Consider the following 20617-nt stretch of genomic DNA (forward strand, 5'->3'; position numbering starts at 1 on the left):
CAACAATGCTACCTAAAACTAGAAGACATTCCAACATCTCTATTGAGCCTATTATACATTATTTGTGTATTGGTTTCACCACTCTGCACTACACTCATTTCAAACTGCTCCACAGTGCTAGAGGACTTGACATCATTTGCAATATATATATAACCCTAACTCTGGTACATAAGGCAGGACTTTCAACACAACAAACGCATGCTTTCATAAGGCGGTCTTCTACACGGAGGCAACTCATCAAATGAAAATGGGGGCCAGTCTAAGCCAAACATGGACAAAGCACATATAAAAGTGGGTAAAACAAGGTGTCAGAAGGGACTTTTTTGGACACTCAAATTACAAAACAGTTGTTTAATGAAACTGACACTGCCAAAATACAGGACCTGTGTCAGAATCCAGGTTTGGAAAATGCCCATGAATTTTTTTATTGACACTTTAGATGTATTTTTCTCTCGGGCTAGAAATCTTCAAATCTGGCTTCAGTGGTCAAATTCTGCGTTGAATTTAATCACAACCAAAAAATAAAACAAGAAACAAGAAATACAGTACTTTTTGATGTCTAAATGAGTTATTTGGATATTTGTTTCCAAATGTTCATCCATCAGAGAAAATCACAATTAAAATGAGTGAGCATGTTTGCAGTTATGTGTTTTGCTCTTTTATTCATTTCCCCCCCTCATCCTTGTGAAGTTTTATTTGAGTTCTCGGAGCAGTTAACATTTTACGTTTAGACATCATCATCCATTTCTGTTATATCGTCTTCCAGGAAGAGCAACGGTAGATCGTTTCGAACGATAGCGCATTGGTTCATGTTGCAGAGTCCGGTCATCACGCAACATGTCAGACCACTACGAGAAATCCGCATGTCGCTGGCTGGAGACCATAGACCAGTCGTTAAGTCATAATACTCCACATGGCTGGTGGTGGAGACACCATTGTAACCCCCAGCAACAATGAGACAATCTTCCACTACTTCAATGCCAAAGTTGCTTCGGGGGCATTGCATTGGGGGCAACACAATCCAGTTGTTGGTCCGAGGGTTGTAGGCCTCGGCAGTGGTCAGACGGACTTCACCATCGTAACCTCCAACCTTTAGAAGCAAAAGCAGAATTAAAGGATATTTCAAGCCTCTTCTGTCTAGACAGAAATGTGCCCAAATTTATTTAATGACATTAATGTGTAAGAATTGATTTTAAAAAATGGACTGTATGTCAAAAAATATGTGCCAAAAGTCCATCTATCCTTCCTTCCACCATCTAGGCATTTTAAACAGCCCTCATCCTGAGAAGGGTTGTGTCAGGAAGGGCATCCGGCGTAAAAATTTTGCTAAACATATATGTGCGTTCACCTGAGATGATACGCTGTGGCGACTCCACCCCCACACACCCCCCCCCCAAAAAAAAAGGGACAAGCCGAAAGAAACTTACTTATCCTGGTTAGGGTCGAGGGGGAGGGGCACTCCAACCTCTAACAGCTGACCTCAGGCAAAAGACAGACTACACCCTGAACTGGTCGCCTATCAGTCACAGGGTACCTATACATATACACAGATAACCATACGCACCTACATTCACACCATCACTGAGTGGGGACTGAAATCACACTGCCCACACCAAAGACAAGCGAGTGTACCACGACACCATCAGTGACTGCCAAAAAAAGCGTTTAAAAATATATAATACATCAGTATGCAACAAAAAATGTAGGTATTGTAGAAAATGTGGCCCAAATTTTGTGGACAAAGAGTGTGTTTAAATGGTGTCATAGAGTTGGATGTTTTGGGCTCATATATTTGGAGGCACGTTTTTAGTCACAATTTTTTCTTCTCAAATTCTTGGACACAAAATTTTAGCCTCATATTTTTTGACAAATTTCACAAGTTATTGTCTTACACAGTACTTACTGCGTAAACGTGGTCAGCAAACCCAATGACACCAACACCACTGCGCCGGCTGCTCATTGGAGCCATCACTGTCCACTCATTTGTGTCTGAGCTGTAATATTCTGCCGTTTGCAAGGGCTCATTTCCATTAAAACCACCGCAAATGTAAATCTACAAGTACAGTAGGTGAAGGCTGATGAATTCAAATAGGCCTGAATGAGACGTTCAAATTTTGGCTCCACCCACCTTGTCATTAAGGGTGGTGCAGCTGGCATCACTCCGCTGCTCATGCATACTGGTGATAAGAGTCCATTGGTTGGTTTCAGGTGTGTAGTACTCCGCTGTCTTTAGTCTTACATGTCCATCATAGCCCCCTAATGCAAAGATGCACCCGTTCAGCACTGTGACGCTCACATAACATCGCCGGGAGTGCATGGGTGCCACTTCCTGCCAAGTGCGTGTTTTCAGGTCAAAGCGGCTGACGGTGTTGTAATGTTCTGTGCCGTCGAAGCCACCCAAACAGTAGATGGCATCATTGAGAAAGGTGGCACCGCAGTATGCTCGGGGTTGGTCCATATTTTCAAACAGGTAGTCCCAACAGTTGGCGTGGACGTCATACACCTCAATGCACTCAGTGGCACTCGGGCCACTCCATCCTCCAATGGCCAACAGGATGGCAGAAGGTAGGCGTGGACGGGCGACTTGGTTACAGTAGGCAGACACCGAGTTTGTCGCCATGTGGCTTATCACGCGAGAGGCAAATGTGACCATCTCCAGGCATTCACGGCTGTTCTGTACCATTTGGTTGGTCAGCACATTGATGGTGATGTACTCCTGACTCGTCAGTGCGAGACGGACCTTCAGTGGGAAAAACATTTGTTGGCTGTCAAGAAAGTGTTTTCATGTAATCATTGTCTAGGTTCATCAACTTGAGCACTGGGGGAGTTTGTGTTTCATTGGGTGCATTGCCAGAGAATGTGTGATTTGTTAACAACGGATGCAGTTGGTTGTTCAGGAAGTTGTCGACGAGGGTGTTTGCTGCCGCGAAGTTGTCCACGAGGGTATAATTGATTGTGCTGGCAGGTTTTCATGGGGGATCAATTGTCTGCCAAAGTTATAGACAGGTTGTTTTTAGGATCGGTCGTTCAGCCATGTTGCTGGTGTGTGGTATGAAGTTGAGAAGGGAGGTCAATTGTTTAACCAGATATTTGATGAAGGGATTGATTGTCAAAGTTGTCGACGGACTAACTGAACTCCACACATCGGCCGTCACCAACACCAGGCTCTCCTACAAGCCTAACGTCGTCCTTGGGGGATACGCGCCTACCATTCACGACGACAAACGGTCTCTGCCTCGGGAAGCATGCTCCATCCTCGCCAACTACGCTCGGGCTTCTGTCGCCTGCTGAATAGCTACAAACACCGCCTCGAGGACACAGTTGCCAACGTCTTCCCGGACTGTGGCACCGGGCCACAAGACACGCAGCACCTGTTCGACTGTTCGGCGCCCCCTACTACACTCACGGCAGAAGACCTATGGCGGTGACCGACCAAGGGGGCCGCTTTCCTACGGCTATAACATTTTTGCACGACGTCGACGCAGCAATACTGTCACGCTGGCTATCACAACAACATTGTCAAAGTTGTCAAGGGGGAGATCCGTTGTTCAGCAAAGTCAACAGGGTGCAATCAGTTGGGAATGTTGTTGAGGGGGGAAGATTGTTGGGCACACAATAATGGACAGGTGTTTGATTAGTTTTAGGTAACACAGTCAGGGGGGTTCAATTGCTCAAATGCCAATGTAAGGGCGGATTGTTTTGGGTAAAGATGGTGGTGCAATAGGTTGGTCAACTAACTGGAGATTGGGCGATCAGCCAAGTTGTTGATGGGGATGATCATTTCTTTGGCAAACTTGATAAAGGAGGGACTAAGGTGTCAGACAGGGGGATCCATGTAATGGAACAAAGTTACCAATGGGGCGGGGTGTGATTGGTTATTTGGTACAATGTTGATAGGGTGCAATTGGTTGTTAGAAGGAAGGATTGGTCGTTTGAGGACGTTTTTAAGAGGGAGGATTGGTTTCTCAGTGACATAAACTGGTATGATTTACAATTAAGCACAGTGTTCTGGTCAAGTTGTCTACAGGCGTTACTGTTTGTTTGTCTTTAAGTTACTGCATGAACCGGGGTTGTGATCAGTAGTTTAGCAAATTTGTTGACAAGGGAATCTATTAAGTTATTGCTGATGGTTGTCTGCTGAATTGGTTCAAAGGGTGTTGCAGTCAGTTGTTTGGAAAGTTGTCTCCAGATAATTAAGCGGGAAATTGTCAATGAAAGTGGTGGTGTGATGTTTTTTTTTTTTGGAAAGGTTCTCAAAGGGAGATATTGATTATTTGTCCCAAAGTTTTTAATGGGGTGTTGCAATTTGTTGTTTGGCAAAGTCATTTATAGAGATACTATCCATATGGAGACTCGGTGGGGTTTGGAGAGGGCTTGTGCCTCCCATGTATCTCATGGTTGGTGTGATGAATGTAGATGCAACTTACCTTGGCCAGGAGCATCGGCATGCTTCGGCCACGCTCCCAAGGCTCGTGTGCAATCCAGTGCAGGATGGCCTCGTAAACAATGTTCTCCTTTTTCACAATCAGGTCGTCTCTGTCGAGCATGTCACTGAAGTCTTGCATGGAGAGTTGCCGCAATTCGTCCGATGTGGCAACTTCCTCAAAGTGGTATAAAATATACTGGTAGGCATTACTCTGCAGCTGTGGAGTGTGGCAGTTCCTGGTGAACTGCCAGATGCCGATGCAGTTCTCTGGGCAGAGCTGCTCTGTTAGAAACAGGCAGCAGATTTCAACGATGCCTATGACGTTAAACTTGTCGGCGGCTATCAACAAGTCCTTGACATTGTCCTGTGTTACCAACACACAACCGGTGTATGCGAAATCAATGAAGAGCTGCATTAAGTGAGCTGTAAGACCTTGTATGGCATAGACCTTCTGGTCTGGTGTGGACCATCGTAGAAAGAGGGCTCTGTTCATCGTGGACACAGAGAGAAGAGTTCAACATATTTTTTCATACAAAAACATACAAATGACCAAAGGCGAGGGATTTAAATTTGGGGGGTCAGAGATAGTTTCATGCACCCATTACACGTAACTATATCCACCCCGAAATTACAAATGATTTAAAAAGTTGTAATGTTACAAAACAAATTGTTTAAAAAATGTTGCAATGGGATGAGAATAAAGTTGCATTTTGAAAATTTTAAAATGAAACGAAGCAAGTCAATTTCATTCTTGTGATGTTACACCTTTCATTCTCGAAAAACACCTTTTGTTCTAAAAATAAAACTCATTTATTCATGCAAGGATGTCACATTTATGTGGTACGTCACAATCATCTCAAAGGTCTTAATTGGACAAAAATTAGGACGGTTTTATTTGTTTTATTCTTTGGACCCCAGTCTCAGAACTATTCATACATAGCCAGCACTAGCTTTTCGCTCTCCAATACTTCACTCAGACCACATCTTGTACTTGTGTGGGACCCACTCACCCAAAGTATGGGCTGCAGTTGCACATGATGATTTTATGGATGTGGAACTCCACATGGTCCACTATGATAAGTGCGTCGCTGAGTCCTCGGGTCTGTCGCAGCTCGTCGTACACACATTCTATGCACTTGCTTGCAAGTCTACCATCCACGCAATTCATTTTGAATTTTGACCATTTCGTTACACTTTGGACTCCGGCCAAATCGCGGCACAAATGACAGAAAGCAAAGAGGCGGTGTGGGCGCGGGGAGTGGCAGAGTTGAGTCGTGCCATTACATCACAATGACGTCCTGTGTCAAAAGCCACCTGACACATCATCCGCATCATCAAAGCATCCATACTTTAGAATTAAGCAAAACATCACTGGTCGACAGTTTTACCATCCCCAAAACCACAAGCAACATATTTGTAATCAATTCAATAAAAGAATGCTGCATTTGTTAATAATATTTTTTTTTTTAAATCAAGCAGAGAGTTTTTGCAAAAGTTCATTTGCAGCAACTGGACACTTTTTTGTTGAAGGCATTTAAACTTGAAACCAAAATGCTTCTAGTACAAAAATGTAGGTATAGAGTGCCGTAATTTACTTTATGTTTCCACTGAGGGGTGGTCAGGAGAGTTGCTGTTGCTGCTAAGTGTGTAAAACCCATCCAGCCATCCATCCATCCATCTTTTTTATTAGCTGCTTATCCTCACGAGGGTGGCAGAAGTGCTGCAGCCTATCCCAGCTGTCAACTGGCAGGAGGCAGGGTACACGCTGAACTGGTGGCCAGCCAATCGCAGGGCACATCAAGACAAACAGTCACTCACTCACAATCACTCCTAGGGGCAATTTAGAGTGTCCAATTAATATTGCATGTTTTTGGGATGTTGGAGGAAACCGGAGTGACGGCACGGGGAGAACAGGCAAACTCTACACAGGCAGGGCCGGGATTGAACGCTTTAACAACTGATCCACCGTGCTGCTGTGTGTAAAACCATCCTGCATTTTAACAGATTGCTCACATCCATGGTGGCAAAACGGCTCCTTAATGGCAACTTTTCGCACGGAGTCAGACAATGTTTGCGGGAGAGATATTCGTGTTTGACGTGATGATTTCACGACTTAAGGCTGGAAGTGTTCATAGTATCGGAAGTGACGTTTGCAGAAATGGAACTGGAAATTGGGACAGGAAATTCCCCACTACAAATCTCCCTAACTTGAAATCATACCAGAAACTAACATCAGAAGCCGGCAATCTCCCAGCCAGAAGTAGTACCGAAAATCCCAAAATTATTTACCACTTTAGAGAATAGACAGGGCCACAAGGCATTTCCTGAGTGGTCCCTCATTGGTACAAACACCTTTTTATAGATTGATAATACAATGGTCAAAAGATATGTGACTTTTGGGATTGAACTAGTGATGAAAAGTTCCCCCTCCAGTCATGTCATGAGAAATACTGGAGATTACCACAGGAAATCCTTGCGAATTTGCTTATGATTTTGACCTTCAGGGGTCCCACACGTCTGCTTATCAATCCAAACACCTGTTGATAGATTGAAAACCCATTTGTCAAATAATATATGATTTTTTTGGAGTGAACAAAACCCCTCTGAAAAACCGGTAGACCCCTGCCACATAGAGGAAGCCTCTTTCCCCTAAGTGTCACATACTCACACCTCCCACCACATATTCTCAGCCACTCCCCAAAGCCACTGTTGAAAGAATGATAACACAGACTTAAAGTGTTCAGTTGGCTGTGAACGGAAACAAGTGGTTGACAGTTATCAAAATGAGCACACGAGACATGAAAAACGGCATACAGGAAACATGAAACAAAACTTAGACCACAACAAACTCGCTACTTTGGTTTTGCAACATTTTTTAGACCAGACATTCCTTGCTTAAAAAATAGAAAATCTCATCTAGTTTCAGCGCTTTTTTGTTTTGTATTTGCACACACTCCGACAATCATTACAGCTTAAAACAACACCATTCCTTTTTTACTTTTGCCATTATTATCAAGGGTGGAGCTCGTCCTGTGAACAAGACTCTTCGAAGCAAGGATGATACTTTGGCTTTGTTGCAAGTCCATAATAAATACGGGGAAGTAGCTTCAGCAGGGATACCCAGACTTCCCTTTCCCCAGCCACTTCTTCACGCTCTTCCAAAGGGATCCCGAGGCATTCCCAGGCCAGGCGAGAGACGTAGTTTCTCCAGAGTGTCCTGGGTCATCCCCGGGGTCTTTTCTGGTGGGACATGTCCTGAACACCTCACCAGGGAGGCCTCAGCGAGGCATCTGGATCAGATGCCACAGCCACCTCATCTGGCTCCACTCTCAATGCGGAGGAGGAGCGGCTTGACACTCAGCCCCTCCCGGATGACCAAGCTTCTCAGCCTAACTCTAAGGGAGAGCCAGGACACCCTGCGGAGGAAACTCATTTGGCCACGTGTATCCGGGATCTTCTTCTTTCGGTCACGATGCCCATGGGTGAGCCTTGGAACGTAGATCACTGGTAAGTTAAGAGCTTCACCTTTCAACTTAGCTCCCTCTTTACCACAACCGACCGATACAAAGTCTGCATCACTGTAGACGCTGCAGCAGTCCGTCTGTCATTCTCACGCTCCCTTCTTCCCAAACTCGTGAACAAGACCCCAAGATACTTGAACTACTCCACTTGGGGCAGGATCTCATCCCCGACCCGGAGAGGGCACACTACCCTTTTCCAACTAAGGACCATGTTCTCAGATTTGGAGGTGCCGATTCCCGTCCCAGCGGCTTCACACTGGCTGTGAACCGCTTCAGGGAGCGTTGGAGATCACGGCTTGATGAAGCCAACAGAACCACATCATCTGCAAAAACCAAAGATGCGAAACTGAGGCCACCAAACCAGACACCCTCTCCGGATCGGTTGCGCCTAAAGATTTTGTCCATAAAAGTTCTCAACAAAATCTGTGACAATGGGCAGCCTCACAGGAAACGAGTTTGACTCAAACTGTGACAGCATTCATACAGGGACCGAATAGCCCGTATCAGGGGGTTGGGTACCCCATACTCCCGAAGAACCCCGCAAAAGACTCCCCGAGGGATACGGTCGAATGCCTTCTCCAAATCCATGAAACACATATAGACTGGTTGGGCAAACTCCCATGCACCCTCAGGGATCCGGCCGAGGGTGTAGAGCTGGTCCACTCTTGCACGGCCAAGACGAAAACCACTATTCTCCTGAATCTGAGATTCGACTTCCCGACGGACCATCTCTCCAGCACCCCTTAATAGACCTTACCAGGGAGGCTGAGGAGTGTGATCCCCCTTATAGTCAGAACACACCCTCCGGTCCCCCTTCTTAAAGAGGAGGACCACCACCCCAGTCTGCCAATCCAGGGGCACTGTCCCCGATGTCCATGTGATGCTGCACAGGCGTGTCAACCAGGACAGCCCCACAACATCCAGAGTCTTTAGGAACTCCGGACGAATGCCACCCACCCCCAGGGCCCTGCCACAGAGGAGTTTTTTAACCACCTTGGTGACCTCAACCCCAAAGATAGAAGAGCCCGCCTCAGTTTCTGTAGCCGGGGATCGGATCGCCAAGGTTCCCACCTTTGGCCACCGCCCAGCTCATATCGCACCTGACCACCATGGCCCCACTCACCGGTGTTGAGCCCATGGGAAGGAGGACCCATGTTACCCTTTCGGGCTATGCCCAGTTGAGCCCCATGGGTGCAGGCCCGGCCAGCAGGTGCTTGCCTTCGATCCCCACCTCCAGGCCCGGCCAGCAGGTGCTTGCCTTTGATCCCCACCTCCAGGCCTGGCTCCAGAGGGGAGCCCCAGTGACCCATGTCTGGGTAAGGAAAACCGAGATACAACATTTACACTTGTCATCGGGGTTTTAGAGTCGTACTTTGTCTGGTCCCTCGCCTAGGACCTTTTTGCCATTGGTGACCCTACAAGGGGCGTGAAGCCCCAGACAACTTAGCTCCTAGGATCATCGGGACACACAAACCCCTCCACAACAATAAGGTGACGGCTCAAGGAGGAGTCTTTCTTTCAATTCAGGTTGGATTTTTATTTTATTCTATTTTATTTGTGCACAATGCATAATGTCAGTGCACAGAGACCACATCTCCAGTGGACAACTGCACACGTGGCCATCTTGGAGGGAACAGTGCTGGGGTGTGGCTGTTCCCGTCCAGAAAATTTAGGTGCGCAGTGAGGACCAGTGCCAGGAGTCCTTCCGGCGGACGTGCCTGACTGCAGAAACAAAGATACTGCCTTTACTATAACACCTTACATCCCTAACTATATTGCTACAGTTTGTACAAATGCACAGACTAGAGTAATCCGAGTGGATTATTTTTTATCAAGGACCAAAATAAGGCAAAATTAAGAGTCCAAGAATTGGAATCTGTACGGACAAAAATGTAAAGTATGATGCCAGAATCTCTATTGGGGAAATGTTGCAAAATGTAACATTTGTTTCATGTTGAAAAGAAGCAGCTGTATTGAATTTCAAGTGTCCTGTGTTCTTTTTCAAAAGAGTAACATGTACCCAATTTGGTGCTTTTGTCACCATTTGTAACATTCTTTGCTGCACTATACTTGCCAACAATTTAGAAGAGAAGAAGCATTAAAACTGAAATGTTTTCCCCAAACGATAAGTCTGGGTGCCTTAATTTGACTTTTGGGGATTCCCATGACCCAAATGACTACAGACATAAGTCAAAGAGAGGTGAAGCTCTCAATTTACCAGTCAATCTACGTTCCTACCCTCACTTATGGGCACGAGCTGTGGGTCGTGACCGAAAGAACAAGATCACGGATACAAGTGGCCGAAATGAGTTTCCTCTGCAGGGTGTCCGGGCTCTCCCTTACAGATAGGCTGAGAAGCTCAGTCGTCAAGGAGGGGCTCAGTGTCGAGCCGCTGCTCCTCCGCATTGAGAGGAGTCAGATGAGGTAGCTGGGCATCTGATTCGGATGCCTTCCGGAGACCTCTTTTGTGAAGTGTTCTGGGCATGTCCCACCAGAAAGAGACCCTAGGGATGACCTAGGACACGCTGGAGCAGGGGTGGCAAACTAGTCAGAGACTAAGAGCCACTTTTTTTCTTTGTGACTGCAAATAGGTACATCATATACATACAAACACACTTTGCACCAGGTCAGGCAGCATTTTTAACTTACCCTACAGGGTCAGGTTCAGTCTGTCCAAGTGACACAGGATGTCGAATGAAAAGGCCAGATCCATAACTACTCGAGGTCTGAGAGCTCGGGATAGTCCTTGTCCTTCTCTTCCATGAACAGTTTCACAGCATTCAAAAGCACAAAGAAGCGAGAGAGTACCTTGCTTTTTGACAGCCACCTCACAGTGCAGTGCAGCGGTAGGTCACCTGGAAGCCCTTAGTCCAGCTCAGCGATGAGATTCCCGAATTGCCTGTTGTTAAGCGCATGTGTGCGGATGTAGTTGACGATTTCCATCACAGGCTTCATGACCTTGTCCAAATTCAATGATTTAGACACGAGTTGCTCCCTGTGGATGATGCAGTGGAAATTCCAAACGTCGGGAAATGTTTGATCAGCTTTGCACAGCCCCACAAGCTCGTTCACGGATCCGATCAGGGCTGGCGGTCCATCCGTGGCAATTGCAGTTAGTTTCTGTATGGGCAGATTTACTTTTGCAAACGCAGCCATGATTGCTTCTTTCACATCTATGTCACGGGTTCTTTCTTTTAATGGCACAATATCAAGGAGTTCTTCTTTAATCATACATTCATTTGACACAGACCGTGCAAATTTTGTCAACTGAGGCTTGCCTTGTATGTCACAACTCTTGTCCAATGCCACACTAAAATACTCACATGCTTGAAGGTCAGAGTGCAACTGTGATTTAACAGCTGTATTAATATCCGATATTCTGCGGTCAACACTGTGGCGGGACAGTTGAACGTTTGATACGCTCCGTTTTAGTTTGTCATCTCCACGAGCCAAGATTTCAAAGGCGTCAATGAGGCATTTTTTAATGAAGTCCCCTTGGTTATATGGCTTTTTAGCCGGTGCTATTTTCCAAGGCAGCTGATATGATCCAAGCGTTACGGTCTCCGAGTGTTTCGTAAATTTTTGGAAAAACTGCACCTGCTTTTCTGCCTGGCTTTTCAAACCAACCAACTTGTTCTTGCGAAGTTCAGTCCCTTTTGGAAATTCCTATTCAATGTTAGGGTGGAGTGAGCTGAAGTGACGCTGAAGATTTGAAGCTTTGAAATGCGCTAATGGTGCGTGACATATAAGGCAGATCGGCTTGCCATTACATTCAACAAAAAAATATAAACTCTCCCACTCTAGCAAAAACGTCCTGTGTTCTTCTTCATATTTTCGTTTGGCTGTGCTTTTTTCCCCTGCCATTTCAAGAGGTAACTTGACAGAAATTGTTTACAACACAAATTATGTCACACCAAAGATTCTCTCGTTGCTCGTTTGACGTCACTCAAACAGTCTTACATGGTCAGTGTGCCATCTAGCTTTAGGGGGAGTGAATGACAGCGCCAGCCAAGCATTTTTGACGCATGTCACGTGAAAGCTCCTGAAGAGCCGCATGAGCCTCACGAGCCGCGGGTTGGCCACGCCAGCGTGGGAGAGACTATGTCTCTTGGCTGGCCTGAGAACACCTTGGGATCACTCCAGAAGAGCTGGAAGAAGTGGCTGAGGAGAGGGAAGTCTGGGTGTCCCTGCTGAAGCTACTTCCCCCGCGACCTGACCCAGAGAAGCGATAGAAAATGGATGGATAAGTCAAAGAAATGTATAAATATGAAGTTTGGATCATTCATTACAATACAAATTTGGGTTAATATTGTCTGCCGTGTCCAGGATGGCATCTTGGTCTGATGTATTTTGGGGTTTTCCTGCTTTGAGAACTTGACTGTACAAACTATTCCCTGGTCCTGTGTGATGTCCCACCAAAGAGTAGATGCAGGTCTCGGAAAAACTGCCATCATTATCAGCCTGTTTGACATTCATATTTTGTGGAGGGTTGATCTCCTGCAAGAGAATTCATTGAAAATATTTAGCCGTTATTTAGCTACTATGCCTTTGGCAGATTGGAGGAGTTGAGAATTTACCAGAGGAACTCTGCATTCCGTTTCCCTGATTGCATTTCTTTGCCATCCTGTAGAGTATTTGTACAAGTCATTTAGAATAGTTCAACAACATTAACCACAGATAATAGCCAAAGGTTTAACAGTGTCACTGCAGTCGTATTACCGAAAACCAATCTGAATAAGGTTTTGGGTTTTGGACAAGGAACTGAAGGGTTAAGATATGGAGTAAATTGGATTTTGTTACGAGCATTTGGGTTGGGATTTAGGACATTTAAGAGTATGTAATATCAATTTTCAAGCACAAGTTATCTTATCGAGAAGAAAATTTACGTTCAACTGTCCCATAAAATGCATATCTTGTTCGATGTTTTTTCCGAAAAATATAAGCATTTATGAATTAAAGTCCACGAACTATCGGCTATTATAACGGGACCATGGTTAGGACTATTGCCCGAGTGTGAGAATGAGTGAATGATTAGGTTTAGGATTTGAATTAAATGGTCCCAGGGTTAGTGTAAGGGTAGCAATGTTTTTTACTACAATTCGGGAGTCGGGACTAGGTTCAAGATGGATTTAGGGCTCAAATGCAATTATTAAATGCTACTAGGGTTATTGAAGGCGGCACCATAGTTAAAAATAGTTTGAAAGTAAATGCTGCAAGTTGGAAAGTGATGAAAACTACTGACATACAGTGCATAAGTGGAACAGCAATGACCCATACTTACTTCTTAATCTAAGACAAATGGCAAATAGAAAAATGGGAACAGCTACTGCACAGAGTGACAAAATCCAGGTGAGTATTGTGCTTCCTTTAGGTGCTGTGGAGAAACAAAACAAATGAAAAAAATCTTTTAAGCCCCTTTCACGCTGCCTGAAGTTTTACTACCTTGTTTGTATAAACAGCATGGGATCACGTTGTAAAAGCTGCTGAAAATACTATAGCCTGCCGTCACCACCTATTTGTCTCTTATACAGCAGTTTAAAGCGCAAGTGTCATAAAATGGATGATTTTTGGTATATTACTAATGAAAACCCCACAGCCAATATGGTGCCATGTGTTTTTTCACCACAAAACATGATTTTGACGTATACGGTTTTTTTAACTCCCGCCATGAAAATCTTCTCAGGGATTTGTTGTCGAGAAGAAGCAGGAAGTGACGTAAAGGACAGTGGCTCCCCCTCGTGGACTCATTTGTTTCCATTAGTTTTACCTGTGGGAAGGTAGCTTGTTGTTCCTTCGTGTTAGCCAAAATGTCGGCTCATTGTATTGCTGGACATTGCTTGAACACTCGGGAGAATGGATTTACCCTTTATAAGTTTGCAAGAGACCCGGTTCGTCATGAAAAATGGATTGCACGGGTGCAGAGGACGAGAGCTTCGGGGTTCCAAATAACAGGTAGGTGTGTATACAGCTACTAAAAAAAATAATAGTTTGGGGCAGACCACGTAATCGGTCTCTCTCATAACGTAACAAAAGATCCGCGGATGAAATGTGTCGATGTGCGCATCGCCAGCCAACAATGTCTCACTCAGCCTGCAACATAGCTCGGCTCCACCGCCTCCTTATATAGCACGGCGGGCCGAAACTCAGCCACACCGGCTGAGGCGCAACGTTCGGCGGTCACATCTTCCGCGAAGGCTGTGCGTCTGGCTTTGCGATGGGGGCGGCTCTGAAGAACCCAGCCGAGAATGCGTTACTCAGTCGCATGCGAGCATGAAGCACGCCAACTCAACTGTGAACACAAAGCAGCACCGCTCGGCTCTGTCATAAGCCACACCGGCCGGCTGCGATGAGCCGCGATGGCTCATCTCCGCCGTGGAAGTGGATCGGACGGGATGCAGTTTGGCCGTGACAGCATATCATCTGAATATGGCTCGACACAATAGTGTAATATTGCCCTGAGGGCTCCAAACAATCGTGTAATATTGCCCCGGTAATAGTATAAACCATTGCACAGCAGCAGGCACTGCGCGTTTTCAACGGCGGAAGTGACGATGACGTCAAGGACACATGACGCGACTAATATGTCGACCACTTGGATGTCGAGGGACACTCAATTGCGCAACTTTGTGCATGGATGACGCGTTCTCCGCTCACTTTTTTTTTCTTCATATAGACATTGAAGTGAATATTGTTATATGTATTTTTCATTACAATATGTATTTTAGAATGTTTATAGGGATGTCACCCCCACTTTAAGAAAAATAAATACAAACAAAGTCCTGCCTTTGATGGGTTCTGTAGAGGGGTGGTGAAGTGCGCTGGGAAGAAGTAGTGATGCAGCAGACGATAGGCCTGGGCCTGTTTTTTTGTAAAGTTTTTGAATTTTTTTCTTGTATTGAAATATTACCGTTGAAAACAAACAAATTCACAAATGTTCAGAAAATACATTTTATACAGAGAATACAGTTTGATAAGTTGAATAATAAGGACTCTGAGGCTGAGACTACCTAAACCCACCTTGCAAAGTTGCAAAATGGTTCATTCCACCTGCCAAGACTTACGAATAGTCTGTCAAGGGCAGAAGGCGGGACACGACCTAAATGCACGACTCCAGTCCAATATGAGTCAAGGACGTGGAAAAAGGAAACTGGAACGTGACGATAAGGTACAAAAAAAATCGCAACAAACAGAATGAGACATGAGATACAGTGCCTTGTGAAAGTTCTCAGCCCCCTTGAACTTTTCAAACTTTCTCCACATTTCAGGCTTCAAACAAAGATATGAAATGAAAATTTTGTCAAGAATCAACAACAAGTGGGACACAATCATGAATTGGAATGAAATTTATTGGATATATTATACTTTTTTAACAAATAAAAAAATGAAAAGTGCACCTGCTCTGTGATAGTCTCATGGTTCTTTATAAAGTGCAGAGAGCATCATGAAGACCAAGAAACACACCAGGCAGGTCCGAAATAGTTTTGTGGAAAAGTTTAAAGTCGGAATCGGATACGAAAAGATTTCCCAAGCTTTAAAAATCTCAAGGAGCACTGCGCAAGCAATCACTATTGTAATGGAGTATCAGACCACTGCAAATCTACCAAGACCTGGCCGTCCTTCTAAACTTTCACCTTGAACAAGGAGAAAGCTGACCAGAGATGCAGCAAAGAGGTCCATGATTACTCTGGATGAACTGCACAGATCTACAACTGAGGTGGGAGTGTCTGTCTGGAGGACAACAGTCCGTTGTACATTGCACAAATCTGGCCTTTATGGAAGAGTGACAAGAGGTAAGCCATTTCTCAAAGATATCCATACAAAGTTTGCCACAAGCCACTTGAGAGACACACCAAACATGTGGAAGAAGGAGCTCTGGTCAGATGAAACCAAAATCCAACTTTTTGGCCACAATGCAAACTGATATGTTTGGCGTAAAAGCAACACTGTCAAACATGGAGGTGGCAGCCTCATGGTTTGGGCCTGCCTTTCTTCAACGGGAACAGGGAAGATGGTTCAAATTAATGGGAAGATGAATGGAGGCAAATACAGGACAATTCTGGAAGAAACCTGTTGGAGTCTGCAAAAGACTTGAGACTGAGACGGAGATTTATCTTCCCACAGGACAATGATCCAAAACATAAAGCCAAATCTACAATGGAATGGTTCACAAATAAACGTATCCAGGTGTTAGAAGGCCCAAATCAAAGTCCAGACCTGAATCCAATTGAGAATCTGTGGGCAAAGCTGAAGACTGCTGTTCACAAACGCTCTCCATCCAACCTCAGTGAGCTCAAGCTGTTTTGCAAGGAAGAATGGGCAAGAATTTCAGTCTCTCGATGTGCAAAACTGATCGAGACATACCCCAAGTGTCTTGCAGCTGTAATTGCAGCGAAAGGTGGCGCTACAAAGTACTAAAGGGGGCCGAATAATATTGCGCGCCCCTCTCTCCAGGTTTTTATTTCTTAAAAAAATATAAAATATCCAATAAATTTTGTTTCACTTCACGATTGTGTCCCAATTGTTTATTCTTGACAAAAAAAAAAAGTAAATTTTTATGTTTGAAGCCTGAAGGCCTTTTGCTTCCAGTCCCAAAACTGGTAGCAGTTTAAATAGGAGACGCTGGGCTGTCCGATCGTAATTCAATAAATACAGCTGAATTTGGACCGAACGTTGTGAATACTAGACGTACGGCGCTCCTGGGGATGACTTCAGTGAACTATAATCATCATCTGTGCAATCTTAGTACCATAATTTCACGGCTATAAGGTGCACTTACATGCCTTGAATTTTTTCCAAAACGGACAGGGCGCCTTATAATGCGGAGCGACTTATACGTGACGCGTTTTCCAAAATTTGTTACCGACCGGAGGCATTTCCTGCTGACATGCTAGTTATATAAAGGAAAAGCGGACCTGTAAGAGGACAGCATGTGGAAGTTGCAGGAGAAAGTATGGGCGTGGAGAGGACGCTAAAGGCACGCCCCCCAGAATGTACATAACACCAGTATGTGTTTTGTGCTAAACGAAACATAGCTTTGGCTAAGGTCCCCCAAAAATGGCACCAACAAAGAGATATGGTTACAAAGAACAAACAACCGCCTTGAATAAACAAGCGCAGTTCATGAACTCGGACCTTGCTGATATACTGGGAGCCTACAAGGTGAAGTGACCCAAGTTGGAAGAACAGCACGAGCAATGGATTAATTAACAAAGAATAAACGATTGCCATGAAAAAAAAAAACAACAAAGCAACTTCATTCGCTGGACATCGCAGTGAACAAAATAAAAGTGAAGTTAGAGCAATGGATGACAAATGACGAACACGTTATTTGGAGGCAGCCCCGGGTGAGTTATGCCACAATTTCGTTAAGGATTGTGGATGCTTGGGCTAACATGTCTGCTTCCACTTCAGGAAGTAGGAAAATGAGTTTTGCCAAGTCGAGAAGACCAAGCTGAATTTCCGTGGAAACAAGATGAGGTGGCCCAAGTTGGAAGAAGAGCACAAGCAATGGATTAATTAATTACAATAAAATCTACCAACTGAAAAATAAATAAATAATATCGGCCTGGTGGACGACTGGTCCGAGCGTCTCCTTCACAGATGCTGAAAGTCAGGGGTTCAAATCTGGCCTTGCCTGCATGGACTTTCTGTTTTCTTCATGTGGCTGTGCAATGGTTTGATTTTATTGCACTATATTAGGATGTAGAAGTGGACTTTTATTTCATTCTTTTCAATGTTATTAAGGTTATAATGAATTGTGTGTTTAAAAATGTTCATTGTATGGTTGAAAATGCCGTTAGATGTTAATGGAAGATCTGAGAAATATAAGATTACTTCTTGTATTGCATACTGTATTTTAAACCCACACTTATTGTGTGGCGGGAGGATACTAATTCCACTTGTTTGTGAGCCTTCCTAGAGAGAGGTAGGCATTGATTTTCTGCTCCACATATTTTCATTGTTTTGTTGTAAAATGTGAATATAAGTTAAAGACGTTTGCAAAGTTAGTGTATTTACACAGGTGCAGTATTGAATATGTTTCATTGATTTCAAGCATAAACTTGCTAGCAGGAGAAGTACGTGAAAGGCTGACCCGGTCCGAGTGCGTTGCTGGATGACCATGTGGTTTGTGCGGTGGGAATGAGTGTTGGCAGAGGGCGCGTGGTGACCGAGTTTTTGGTGTTGCGGAGGAGCGAGAGTATTTGTGAAGATAAATCTGTGAACACCCGAGAATGTGTCTCTTTTGGAATGCAGAGAAAAGATGAAACCATTTTGAGACCATCCAAAGTGTGTGTTTTCTCATCCATCCATCTATCCCAAAAAAATGCACGACGCAGAGTTAGACCCACTACACCTGGGTGGGTTTTCCCCAGGTACTTCAGTTTCCTCCCACATACTAAAAATCATGCATTAATTGCAGACTCCAAATTGCCCATGTGAATGTGAGTGCAAATCGTTGTTTGTTTATACTTCTGGGTGTACGCTGCGTCCTCATACATCACCCTAGTGAGGATAAGCGGTTAAGAAAATGGATGAATGGATGGACAAAAGTAATCTGAAAAACAGTTGTGGTTATAAATTACAAGGGGGAAAAAAACAACAATAGAAGATAAAATCAGCCTGCAACATAGCTCGGCTCCACCGCCTCCTTATATAGCACGGCGGGCCGAAACTCAGCCACACCGGCTGAGGCGCAACGTTCGGCGGTCACATCTTCCGCGAAGGCTGTGCGTCTGGCTTTGCGATGGGGGCGGCTCTGAAGAACCCAGCCGAGAATGCGTTACTCAGTCGCATGCGAGCATGAAGCACGCCAACTCAACTGTGAACACAAAGCAGCACCGCTCGGCTCTGTCATAAGCCACACCGGCCGGCTGCGATGAGCCGCGATGGCTCATCTCCGCCGTGGAAGTGGATCGGACGGGATGCAGTTTGGCCGTGACAGCATATCATCTGAATATGGCTCGACACAATAGTGTAATATTGCCCTGAGGGCTCGAAACAATCGTGTAATATTGCCCCGGTAACTTCACTCGGTTGTGTGGTGTTGTCCTTTTCGAAAAGAGCTTCCGTGTCAGGAGGGGCGTTGGAAAAATCCGAATATCTCTGTTGTTCGGCTTCCATAGTAGCAGGCACTGCGCGTTTTCAACGGCGGAAGTGACGATGACGTCAAGGACACATGACGCGACTAATATGTCGACCACTTGGATGTCGAGGGACACTCAATTGCGCAACTTTGCGCATGGATGACGCGTTCTCCGCTCACTTTTTTTTTCTTCGTATAGACATTGAAGTGAATATTGTTATATGTATTTTTCATTACAATATGTATTTTAGAATGTTTATAGGGATGTCACCCCCACTTTAAGAAAAATAAATACAAACAAAGTCCAGCCTTTGATGGGTTCTGTAGAGGGGTGGTGAAGTGCGCTGGGAAGAAGTAGTGATGCAGCAGACGATAGGCCTGGGCCTGTTTTTTTGTAAAGTTTTTGAATTTTTTTCTTGTATTGAAATATTACCGTTGAAAACAAACAAATTTACAAATGTTCAGAAAATACATTTTATACAGAGAATACAGTTTGATAAGTTGAATAATAAGGACTCTGAGGCTGAGACTACCTAAACCCACCTTGCAAAGTTGCAAAATGGTTCATTCCACCTGCCAAGACTTACGAATAGTCTGTCAAGGGCAGAAGGCGGGACACGACCTAAATGCACGACTCCAGTCCAATATGAGTCAAGGACGTGGAAAAAGGAAACTGGAACGTGACGATAAGGTACAAAAAAAATCGCAACAAACAGAATGAGACATGAGATACAGTGCCTTGTGAAAGTTCTCAGCCCCCTTGAACTTTTCAAACTTTCTCCACATTTCAGGCTTCAAACAAAGATATGAAATGAAAATTTTGTCAAGAATCAACAACAAGTGGGACACAATCATGAATTGGAATGAAATTTATTGGATATATTATACTTTTTTAACAAATAAAAAAATGAAAAGTGCACCTGCTCTGTGATAGTCTCATGGTTCTTTATAAAGTGCAGAGAGCATCATGAAGACCAAGAAACACACCAGGCAGGTCCGAAATAGTTTTGTGGAAAAGTTTAAAGTCGGAATCGGATACGAAAAGATTTCCCAAGCTTTAAAAATCTCAAGGAGCACTGCGCAAGCAATCACTATTGTAATGGAGTATCAGACCACTGCAAATCTACCAAGACCTGGCCGTCCTTCTAAACTTTCACCTTGAACAAGGAGAAAGCTGACCAGAGATGCAGCAAAGAGGTCCATGATTACTCTGGATGAACTGCACAGATCTACAACTGAGGTGGGAGTGTCTGTCTGGAGGACAACAGTCCGTTGTACATTGCACAAATCTGGCCTTTATGGAAGAGTGACAAGAGGTAAGCCATTTCTCAAAGATATCCATACAAAGTTTGCCACAAGCCACTTGAGAGACACACCAAACATGTGGAAGAAGGAGCTCTGGTCAGATGAAACCAAAATCCAACTTTTTGGCCACAATGCAAACTGATATGTTTGGCGTAAAAGCAACACTGTCAAACATGGAGGTGGCAGCCTCATGGTTTGGGCCTGCCTTTCTTCAACGGGAACAGGGAAGATGGTTCAAATTAATGGGAAGATGAATGGAGGCAAATACAGGACAATTCTGGA

General features: G+C 44.6%; 1 protein-coding gene across 4 annotated transcripts; it reads right to left on the reverse strand.

The window, feature by feature from the left end:
* Window positions 1-173: 173 nt before the first annotated feature.
* LOC133510730 (kelch-like protein 10) lies at window positions 174-12571 on the reverse strand. 4 transcript variants are annotated; one of them, XM_061839018.1, is made up of 7 exons: window positions 12525-12571; window positions 11271-12444; window positions 10597-11067; window positions 4428-4911; window positions 2129-2740; window positions 1904-2053; window positions 176-1090 (listed from the first exon to the last, which is right to left on the reverse strand). In XM_061839018.1, the coding sequence occupies exons 4-7, from the start codon at window positions 4839-4841 to the stop codon at window positions 728-730; spliced, it is 1539 nt and encodes a 512-aa protein (XP_061695002.1). In that variant the 5' UTR covers window positions 4842-4911; window positions 10597-11067; window positions 11271-12444; window positions 12525-12571; the 3' UTR covers window positions 176-727. The 4 variants fall into 4 exon arrangements, with proteins under 4 accessions (XP_061695001.1, XP_061695002.1, XP_061695003.1 ...); XM_061839019.1 differs by having other exon boundaries at window positions 10597-10698; window positions 10803-12444; XM_061839020.1 differs by lacking the exons at window positions 10597-11067; window positions 11271-12444; window positions 12525-12571 and adding exons at window positions 1565-1649; window positions 5437-7728 and having other exon boundaries at window positions 968-1090.
* Between the last annotated feature and the right edge of the window lie 8046 nt (window positions 12572-20617).

This window comes from Syngnathoides biaculeatus, chromosome 13, assembly GCF_019802595.1.
Source record: "Syngnathoides biaculeatus isolate LvHL_M chromosome 13, ASM1980259v1, whole genome shotgun sequence".
In the NCBI taxonomy this organism is placed as follows: domain Eukaryota; kingdom Metazoa; phylum Chordata; class Actinopteri; order Syngnathiformes; family Syngnathidae; genus Syngnathoides; species Syngnathoides biaculeatus.